The 11,461-nt window shown below is 43.8% G+C and overlaps 1 protein-coding gene across 4 annotated transcripts in view; it reads left to right on the top strand.

The window, feature by feature from the left end:
* Positions 1 to 1,171: 1,171 nt before the first annotated feature.
* The window catches only part of LOC137417146 (alpha-(1,3)-fucosyltransferase 7-like), a 96,163-nt gene continuing 85,873 nt past the window's right edge, over positions 1,172 to 11,461 (top strand). For all 4 annotated transcript variants that reach the window (XM_068102935.2, XM_078774827.1, XM_078774828.1 and 1 more), the window contains exon 1: positions 1,172 to 1,444. In XM_068102935.2, coding sequence (XP_067959036.1) covers positions 1,270 to 1,444 — 175 coding nt within the window. In that variant the 5' untranslated portion in view covers positions 1,172 to 1,269. The remainder of the gene's footprint in view (positions 1,445 to 11,461) is intronic.

Raw genomic sequence — 11,461 nt, 5'->3', positions numbered from 1 at the left:
GTCAAAGTTGCATATAATATTGTCAATTTTCATCCGATTGACATGAAATTTTAAGAATTTACATATTGGGTCACTGAATTGGTTCACCAATCAAACGCTAGAAGCCGATTGTTTTTTTCTTAGATCAAAAGGTCAAAGGTCAAAGTTGCATAAAATTGTCAATTTTCATCCGATTGACGTGAAATTTTAAGAATTTACATATTGGGTCACTGAATTGGTTCACCAATCAAACGCTAGAAGCCGATTGTTTTTTTCTTAGATCAAAAGGTCAAAGGTCAAAGTTGCATAAAATTGTCAATTTTCATCCGATTGACGTGAAATTTTAAGAATTTACATATTGGGTCACTGAATTGGTTCACCAATCAAAAGCTAGAAGCCGATTGTTTTTTTTGTTTTTAGATCAAAAGGTTAAAGGTCAAAGGTTGCATAAAACCATCAAATTCCATCCGATTGACTTGAAAGTTGAGCAGGGTTTGCATATTGGGTCACTGAAGCCTATTGCTTTTGAGGTCAAAAGGTCAAGGTTCCCTAAAATCGTCAATTTTTGTTTGTATTTTAAAGCAGTTTTCATCATGTTTTGCATGCGGAAGAAGTCCGAATACAAAGCAGTTCACGCGAACGGGCTTTGCATTTTCAGATGATTTCTAGTTTCGTTTCACTTACCCTTGTACAGAGTATGAACAAGTAAACGAAAAAACATGTTTTAGGGCTACATACGTTCATTAATTTTTAAACAGTTTGTAACTCAAAAAAATTTTAGTTTCTAAAAAATAAAAAAACTAAGTAAAAAATTATTTTTGTATTTTTATTTTTAAATTTTTTTTTTTTTACATTTTGATAGATGAAAATGTACCAGAAAAGAGGGCCGTGTGCCAAATGTCAGCTCTCTAGGATGTATGGAACCTAGAAAACGAACGGGACAAACAAACAAAGTCCAGATGAAGTTCAATAAAAGTGTGTAAAAAAAGAAAGAAATAAATAAACGGCCATCTGCAGCATATGGGAGATCATGTGCTGGATAGAAGAAATGAACAAAAGGACATTTTATTTCACACTTTAACTACTTTCTTCACTCCATCTTATCCCAGACCCATGGAGCTTCGTGCATGCACATACTATGCTCGATAAGAATGACCTTTTAATTAACGAGCATTCAAACATTGGTTAAGCTTCTCCCTCTTGCTATAGTTGGTTTGAAAATAAACCAAGAAGGACCATTTATCTCCACGAGGCAGACTTCCTGTTCATTCACTTCCCTTACCGTGAAGCATGGCGAGTAGAGATCAGCGATTGCGAATTTCAGGAGAGCTTTTGAAACCCCATTTGTTGTTGTTGAACGACATACCGGTATATGCTATTTGTCGGAGCATGAACAGGTACGTACATCATCGGCAGGTGCATCACTGTCACAGCAACGCACGTGCTCTCCTGGTTCGAATGAAAGGTAAACACGAGTGGGGGGAATGTATTTGGATGAATGAATTTTGACAGGTTGTTTTTGTTTTTATTATAATTGACGAATCTATTGTATTACATATCAAAGATCGAGTCATTTACATCGCTATAGCTTGCTATGGAATTTAAAGAGTGAATATAGAATGCTCACAATCTATCAGCGTTTATGTTCCATGTGGCCAAGGGCAATGAAGGCAGTTTATTATGGTAAAGTAAATACAGTAATTAACACCTGACTTTCGAAATGACGTAAGGATGCTAAACGAGGCCTTTTGCGCATGCGCATGCGCATTCACTGTATGTAAAATGACTTCTTCTCGCCTGGAACCTTTAACCTGCCATTGAGAGCACGAAATCAGTGATTCAAATGGTCTTTTCAACTTATTTTTGAGGATTTAGGGGGGAACCCCAATTCTCTCCATGTAAATGTGGATGGTATCCAAATATCTATAGAGCTCAGTTGACTTTTTGCTCCACCAAATAACAGCGAAACGGAGTTGAGTAAAAGGGTGAAAATTCTACAGATGCTGTGATAAATAACTACCTCTGTCGGTTTGAATGTTTGAAAGAGAATACACGTCTGGATCAATTTTTGTATTAAATTTAAATCCCGATTTATATATCTATCTATAATTCCACTAATCTCTGTGTGTATGTTTGTTTGTATGTTTGTATGTTTGTCTGTGACCGCTGTTTCTCGACAACTACCGGTCCGATATACTTGAAACTTGCCAGGTATATTGCTGGGGACCCGAGGATGTGCCTTTTCAAGGTTTTAAATTAATCGCAGAAGTAGTTACCGAGCTATGTCCAAAAAACGATTCAACCAATCAGAGAGCAGCGAGCTATCACGTGTGCCGAACGTGGCGAACAGACTCTGCCTCGGATGGCACATTTGAGAGCGTATTCATTTATTTCCCGTCGGCAAACTATGTTGCCGTTAAACTATGTTTTAAAACTAATTAAAACTAATTTGCGATTCATCGTAACTGTGATTTGCGACCTTCCGGACAGTCAAATGAGGACGTCACTTCCGGACTTACGTAGCGGCTAGCGGGCGCCATTTAGAGGAGCTGGGAGGACTCAGTCGTGATAGAGTGAGCCTGAGTGAGTATATCAAGACAAGAACAAGATCTAGAAGGAGGTATGTACGGTGCGATTCATATAATATATTGTTTAGTTATCGTCGATGAGGAATTTGGGGGCCCGATTAACTGCAGCGCCATCCGAGCTGCGGCGTCGGGACGATACATTCATTGTACGGTAACATCACGCACTTACGGGCACGTCCTATATATATAGTACGGGCATGCCCTAGTATATATATAAACGCGAGTTGTCTGTGTGTGTGTCCGCGTTTTATTCAGAGAAGGCCGAACGGATCTTCATCAAACTTTCAGAGGTTCATCAGTGAGTGCCTGGGAGTGTTTAGGCAAAAAATAATAATGAAAAATTGAAAAAATAAATAAATGTTTTTTTGGAGTAAAAAAAAAAATCGCTCTATAGTGCCGAAGCATTTTCAATTAATGACAGTTATACAGAAGTACACAATCGCATAACTAAATACAAAACAATCACCAGACATTTGAATACAAATAAATCAAACAATTCCGGAAGTGTACAAATTTGATAGTACGGCTTCTTCTTCTTCTTCCTGATCGGCATCACACTCAACTCAGAAATGTGAGCCACATTCACTCAGAAACTTGAGCCACTCCCCTTCCTCTCCTGCCACCCCCCTCCCCTCCATCCCCCCTCCCCCTCCCCTTCCCTCCTCCGCCCCCTTCCCCATCTCCCCCCATTCCCCTCTGCCTTCCCTTCCCCCCTCCCCTCCCTTCCCCTCTCCTTCCCCCCCCCCTCCCTTCCCCTTCCTCCCCCCCCTCCCTTCCCCTTCCTCCCCCCCCTCCCTTCCCCTTCCTCCCCTCCCCTCCTCTCCCCCTCCCCTTCCCTGCCCGGCAACTTCTGCTAGTATATATATATATATTAAAACACGAGTTGTCTATGTGTGTGTCCGCGTTTTATTCAGAGATGGCTGAACGGATCTTCATCAAACTTTCAGAGGTTCATCAGTGAGTGCCTGGGAGGGGTTTCGGCAAAAAAAAAATTTAAAAAAAAAGTTCGTTTTTTTTGGAGTTAAAAAAAAAAAAAAAAAAAAAATCGCTCGATAGTGCCGAAGCCTTTTAAAATGAATGAAAGTTATATACAAGTACACATTCGCATAAATAAATACAAAACAATCACCAGACATTTGAACACAAATAAATCAAACAATTCCGGAAGTGTACGAATTTGGTAGTACGGTTTCTTCTTTTTCCTGGTCGGCATCACAGTTAACTCAGAAACGTGATGAATGCCACATTCACCCACCAGCATATATATGAACCCCCTTCCTCTCCTGTCTCCCCCCCCTCCTTCCCCCCTCGCCTCCTCCCTACCCATCCCCCCTATCCCCCCTTCCACCGTTCCCCCCTCCCCTCCCCTTCCCCCCGCTCCCCTCCTCCTCTTCCCCACCCGGCAACGCCGGGTACTTTTACTTTACATTATAAAGGAGGTGGTTATGAGCGGATATGGTTGAGATGTTTAAGATAATGAAGGAGGTGGACAAGATAGATGCAGAGGAGTTGTTCAGTAGATTGGAACGTGTTATGACAAAGAGCCATAATCTGAGGGTAAAGAGGATGAGAGTTAAGACAGTGTGCAGGCAGGAGTCTTTGACTCAGAGAGTACTTAATTCATAGAATTGTCTTCCTAGAAAGGTATTGCTAGCAAAAACTGTAGATAGATGATTTCATTTGGATTTAGATAGGTACCTACAGTCACATGAAAAAGTAAGTACACCCCATGTAAAGTTTTGACTTTTTCAACATATTTCAACATACAGCGATTTGATCTTCTTCTCGCCTATCTCGCCTAAATATCAACAATATTGATAGATCATTTCAACAATATTAATAGATAAAGGTGATATAACATAACAAATATCATGAAACATTTACATTTTGCAGTCCATTGTATAATTTAAATAAACATAAATGCAAATTTCGCATGTGGAAAAAGTAAGTACACACTTGGCTCTTATCGGTGGTATTGCCCCCTTTGGCAGAAACAACCTCAAGTAGGCGTTTCTTATAACTGTCTACCAGTCTCTGACATCGACTGGGAGAAATTTTTGCCCACTCCTCCATGCAGAATTCTTTCAGCTGTGCGATGGTTGAGGGGTTTCTTGCATGCACAGCTCGTTTCAAATCCCCCACAACATCTCGATGGGATTTAGATCCGGGCTTTGACTTGGCCATTCCAGAACCCTCCATTTCTTTCTTTTCAGCCATTCCTTGGTGGATTTACTGGTATGTTTTGGGTCATTGTCATGTTGCAAGGTCCACCTTCGGTTGAGCTTCAACTTCCCGACAGATGGCCTCACATTATCCTCAAGCACCCTCTGGTACAATGAAGAATTCATAGTGGATTCGGATTCTACGATGGTGAGCTGCCCAGGCCCTGATGCAGCAAAGCCGCCCCAAACCATAATATTTCCACCACCATGCTTTACAGTTGGTATCAGGTTCTTGTGGTCAAATGCTGTCTTTGGTTTTCGCCAAACATGTCTTCTGGTACTGTGGCCAAATAGCTCTACCTTTGACTCATCTGTCCAGAGCACATTGTTTCAGAAGTGCTGGTCTTTGCCTCGGTGTTCATTGGCAAACTTTAGTCTTGCCCTGATGTTCTTTCTGCACAGCAAAGGTTTCCTCCTGACACACCTCCCATGTAGATCAAATTTGTGCAGCCTCTTTCTAATGGTAGACTCGCGCACTTTGACATCAACAGTGGCAAGAAAATCTTGACCTGTAGGTCCCGTGATGACATTCTGGGGTTCTTCGAGACTTCTTTCAGCATCTTGCGGTCTGCTCTCGGGCTGAACTTCCTCGGGTGGCCTGGCCTGAACAGGTTGGCAGTTGTTTGGAATCTTTTCCACTTGTAGATGATCTTCCATACGGTCGAATGATTGATTTCAAATTGTTTGGAGATCTTTTTAAATCCCTTTCCATGCTCGTAGGCATCTATAACCTCCTTTCTGAAGGCCCCAGAGAGCTCTTTTGATCTAGGCATGGTGACGCCGCACACTTCAACAACAAAGAGCAAACCAAACGAAATGTCTGAGGTTTAAATAAGACAGGTTCCTCCAAGATCCTCTCCAACGATGTTCTAATCATTTGCACCTGAGCTGGTGCACCTGATTCAAAATTTAGGTATTTGAAGTAGTGATAAATGTGGGGGTGTACTTACTTTTTCCACATGCGAAATTTGCATTTATGTGTATTTAAATTATACAATGGACTGCAAAATGTAAATGTTTCATGATATTTGTTATGTTATATCACCTTTATCTATCAATATTGTTGAAATGAAGATCAAATAGCTGTATGTTGAAATATGTTGAAAAAGTCAAAACTTTGCATGGGGTGTACTTACTTTTTCCACATGCGAAATTTGCATTTATGTTTATTTAAATTATACAATGGACTACAAAATGTAAATGTTTCATGATATTTGTTATGTTATATCACCTTTATCTATCAATATTGTTGAAATGAAGATCAAATAGCTGTATGTTGAAATATGTTGAAAAAGTCAAAACTTTGCATGGGGTGTACTTACTTTTTCACGTGACTGTAAATGCATTACAGATGGAAGGGTACAGGGATATTGGTAAGACCTGTAGGTAGCTTGTGTGCGGATGGGTGATGGTTTCTGGGGTTTGAGCAGGACAGGTGCATGATGGGCCTTCTCTTCCGCCAACATTCTTTGTATATCGTTGTGTATGTTCTGCTGTCTTGTGATGAGCGACAAGCAGCATCATCTGCCTCACAAATGGTAACATTTTAAATGATGAATAAGTCCATCTACGACATAAATATCTTTGTTCATAAACCATATCAAAAGTGGCAACCAATCACTAATTTCCCAGCCGAAATCAATGCCAATCCAATGAAAGATGTTCCGTACTACAACCAACCTAATGGGAAGTCCCACGAGTGAAGCTTGGTGTTGACACCTTGTGGTTTTTCAAAACAATTACTTGTACTCGCAATTTCCAATGACAAAAAATTCTGTTGCAAAATATTGGTGAAGAAATAAATACACCCTGAAATGGTGAAACAATTGTCGCAGTTGATAAATCCATCACATTTACAGAAATATATAGTAATACGTACTTTATCTAATGACTTCTGAAATATTTACCAAAAAAAAAAATTGGACCATGGGTCTTGAAGGTCACCTGGATCAAAAGCAACAATCACTCAAACCCCCTGCAGACCCTCTTAGACACTGATATTTTTAATGCCATGAACAAACTTTGGCACATCACGGGTGATGAAGGTTGTGGTCAAGTTTCATGGAAATTGTGTGAAGTTTCGGAGAAGAGAGCAAATATGGTGGGTCGACCTTTGAAGGGAGGCTAGCACAACGTTGGGCCAACGTTGGAACAGTGCTCCTTTCCAACGTCTGATTAACATTGGGCCAACACTTCATTCCAACATCTGACCAACATTCGTTCTTATTCATTCGTTCGTTCTTCGACCACGTGTTTCTCCCCCATTTCCCCACATAGTTTTCACTGTTATTAACCTTACAATGTTTACACTTTCCCCTCAAGTTCTGTATTCCGTTGTATATTATAACACCTTTTTTTTCTTCTTATTCTTTAAAAGGCTGCTTTCGACTTGCTCACCAAATCTATTCATCCCCCAAAAAAATTCCATCTCTTATAGTGCCTTTTTTCTACATTCCCCAAACTCTCCTGCACTCCATCCTCCATCCAGCATCCTTAAACGTATTTTTGACTCGAAGGTCACAAGAAACTCATTTTGCAATGAATGTTCGTTTCCCATTAATCGTACACTTTCTAAAATCCAATCTCAACCCTCGCCTCCAAATCTTCTCCATAACCCCTCCCATCCAAATCTTCCCCATCACCCATCCCTTTCAAATCTTCCCCCTTTCCCCTCCCCTCCTAATCCTCCCCATCACCCATCCCTTTCAAATCTCCCCCCTTGCCCCCTCCCACCTAAACTACCCCCTCACCCCTCCCCTCCAAGACTCCCCCTCGCCCCTCCCCTCCTAGACTCCTCCCTCACCCCTCCCCTCCAAATCTCCCCCATATCCCATCCCTTTCAAATCCCTCCCCTTGTCCCTTCCCTCCTAAACTCCCCCCTCGCCCCTCCCCTTCAAATCTCCCCACCCTCATTTCTTCTCAATTTCCCCCCTCTCATTCCCCCTCCTCAAAGCATCCTCCCCGCTTCTTCCCCCTTCCAACTCTCACCTCCATCTCCCCCAACCTTCTGCCTCGCTCTTTCTCCTCCTCAAATAACACCTCATTGTGCCTCACCCAATCACCATCAAACCTTTTGTCCGCCCCATCCTTCCCTTTCTCCGAGCTATTCTGAAATCTCTGACACACCTTCAACAGCTCTCCCTACCTCTTCCACCTCTTACCCTACCCCTCCTCCCCCCTGTTCTGTATCCGATGCTCCCCCTTCCTCTTCATTAACGGTATGGACCTCAAACATCCGGGGCCTTCGTTCAAACTAACTGATCTCTCCATACAGGTTGCTTCTGTCAAACCAGACGTGATCTGCTTAACAGAAACTTTCCTCCTTCATGATGTCTCTGATTCCTTAGTATCTCTCCAGGGTTACTCCCTCTTCCGGTATGATAGACCTGAGCCTCGTCCTGGAGGTGGGGTTGCTATCTTTATCAAAAACTCTCTTCCTCACTCGCCCTGCACTGCACTCTCTCCACCTCACCCCCAGGAATACCTCTGGCTACGGCTTCCCCTTCGCTCCCACCTCTTGTTCATATGTGTGTTGTACCGTCCACCAAACAGTGATGACTCCATCTACATCTCGCTGTCTGATAATATGGACCAACTTCTGTCTACTCATCCCAACTCTCTCTTCCTCATATGTGGTGATTTCAATTGTCACCATGCCAGTTGGCTGGGTGTGGGTATCTCTCTCACCAGCCATGGCTCCTCAGCAAAGGACTTCTGCGACTCACTGGGACTGACACAATCTGTCAATTTCCCGACCCGGATCTCAGTCAACGGAGCATCTTCTCTTCTGGACTTGGCTATGACTAACTTCCCTGAAAATGTCTGCTGCTCTTCTTCTGCTCCAATCGGATCATCTGATCATGTGCTCATTAAAGTGGACATCTCTCTGACCATTCTCAGGGAGCCTGCTCAGCGTCGACGAGTCTGGCATTTCACTCAGGCCAACTCGCTCGGTCTTCAAGCAGCCATCAATCATCTGGACTGGTCTCCCATCTCTACCACCTCTGGCATCAACTCATCCTGGAAATTCTTCCAAAGTAAATTGCTCTCTCTCATGCACAGATTTATCCCATCTCGTCTTCAGTTGTCATACCCTTCCTCCCGTCCATGGTACACGGAATCTTGTGGTGAGGCTGTTGCCCAGAAACAACTTGCCTTCGTCTCCTGGAAAGCAAATCCAACGGAAGGAAATCTCATTTCCTTTCACAAAGCCCGAAACAAGTGTGTGTCCACCCTCAGGAGAGTCAGGAAACAATATCTCTCCGTTCTCAAGACCGAACTCTCTTATCTATCTCCCTCTTCCAAATCCTGGTGGCATCTGGTCAAATCTGTTTCTGGTGTTTGTTCCCCGTCCATCCCCTCCCTTACCTCAAACGGCTACACAGCTGACTCCGCACGTGAAAAAGCTGAATGCCTCAACTCTGTGTTTGCCTCTAAATCTTGTGTCTCAAACCCATCGCTCTCTGTACCCACCATACCCAGTCGTACCCAGCTGCTCCTGGACTCCGTGTCCTTTCCTCCTGACAAGGTGGAAAAGTTTCTGTCAACCCTCGACTCTGATTCTGAAACTGGACCTGACGGCATCAGCCCACGGGTCCTAAAATCCTGTTCTTCCGCTCTTTCACTCCCTCTCTCTGTTCTCTTCACCCTCTCTTTTGCTCATGACAACTGCCATCTGCTTGGAAATCAGCCAACATCACCGCTTTGCACAAAAAAGGTGCAAAAACAGATCCTAGCAACTACAGAGCAATCAGCCTTCTCCCAATTATCAGCAAAGTCATGGAATCCCTCATTGCTTCGGATATGAAATCTTTCCTCTTCTCCAATGGTTTGATCTCTGATCATCAATTTGGTTTCAGACCAGGTCACTCTACTCTTGACATGCTGCTTGTGCTGTCTCAACAATGGATGGAGGTCCTCAATGCCAAACAGGAAATTAGAGCTGTCTCTCTCGACATATCACGTGCCTTCGATACGGTCTGGCACCCCGCTCTGCTCACCAAACTCTCCTCCTTTGGTATCCATGGAAATCTCCATGCATGGCTGGCGGACTTCGTCTCTAGTCATAGTCAACGTGTGGCCCTGAATGGGTTTCTCTCATCTCCTCTTCCTGTTCAGGCTGGAGTTCCCCAAGGCAGTGTTCTGGGCCCTGTGCTTTTTCTGGTCTTCATCAATGATCTCTCTGACTCTCTTGAAAATCCTCTGTATCTCTTTGCTGATGACTCCACTCTCTGCCGCTCCATTCCTCATCCCTCAGATCGGCAGTCTGCAGCCTCCTCACTCTCTGCAGACCTGGACAAAATCACAGACTGGGCAAACAGGTGGAACATGTCTTTCAATCCTGACAAATCTCACACTCTTACGATGTCGCTCCGAAAAGACCGATTGGACAACCCTCCCATCTACTTTCTGAATAATCCTCTCCAAGAAGTTCTGTCACTCAAGCTTTTGGGTCTCACTATCTGCCATGATCTTTCCTGGGAAAACCACATTTCCAAGCTGGCCTCCAAAGCCAGTCGCCGACTGGGCATCCTCCATCGTGCGAAGTCCTTCCTTGGCACATCTGAGCTCCTCACCACATACAAGGCTTTCTTCCGCAGCTCAATGGAGTGCTGCTCTCGCCTCTGGGCTGGTGCTTCTGCCACACACCTAGCTCGTCTTCACGCTGTTGAAACCAAAGCGTTCAGAATCATTGGAATCTCCCGCGATGAAGCTATCTCCGAGGGCCTTTCACTTAATCACCGCAGGCAGGTTGGTGGTCTTTCCGTCTTCTACCGACTCCTATCCGGCCTTGCTCCCCCAGCTCTCTCTGGGCTCTGTCCCCCAAATATTCCTGCAGGTCGCACAGGATCTGCCTGCAACCCTCTTATGGTTAAACTGCCAAAATCAAGACTCTCTGCTCACCTTCACTCCTTCATTCCTCTTTTCTCCCGCCTCTGGAACAAACTCCCTCACTCTCTTCAATCCCACTCCTCCCTCCAGGTCTTTAAAACGGCTGTTCACCACCATCTCTTATCTTCCCCCATCCAAAACCTTGATCTTTTCTACCCACACTAATTTCACCCCAAATCCACTTTTTTGAGGTGACTTTTGACTTCTTTCCTGGAAGTCCTTGGTGTCCTTCCGTTTTATACCTATCCTGCCTCCCCCCCAGGCCCTCTGCCTCCCACACATCTCCCGATGTCCCTGCTCTCAAATGTTGTGTTTGTGTGCTTCCTCCCCTTCTCTCCCCATCTTGTCGACCGCTCCCCTTTTTATATACTTTGTTTGCTTGTTTGTTTGATTTGTTTGTTTGATAAATGTTAGCTCTTTCACGAGCCTCGACTCTGTATACAAAAAAAAAAAAAAAAAAAAAAAATTCCGACGTTGGCCCAACGTTGGCCCAACATTGTTGTGTTAGCTGGGTACCTATTTTGGGGTGGGTCAAACCCAAACCTCCTCCCCCCCCCCCCTTCTTGGCCCCCCTTAATGAGCGCAGATTTTTATGCGGTAAATACACCTTCATTCGGAAGCAGATAAGAAGCTTGTGGCCAAGTTTCATCAAAATCGTGTGTTTGGTTCAAGCGATAATGACTAAAGTGTTTCCAGACTCACTCACTCACTCACTCACTGACTTAACCTAAAGGACACTGGACTAAAGTCCAGGTGAGCTAAAAATGAAGCTTCAGTCAA

This window comes from Myxine glutinosa, chromosome 3, assembly GCF_964187855.1.
Source record: "Myxine glutinosa chromosome 3, kmMyxGlut1.1, whole genome shotgun sequence".
In the NCBI taxonomy this organism is placed as follows: Eukaryota; Metazoa; Chordata; class Myxini; order Myxiniformes; family Myxinidae; genus Myxine; species Myxine glutinosa.
Note: the sequence above shows the minus strand (reverse complement) of the source record. Positions and strands in the feature narration are given on the sequence as shown.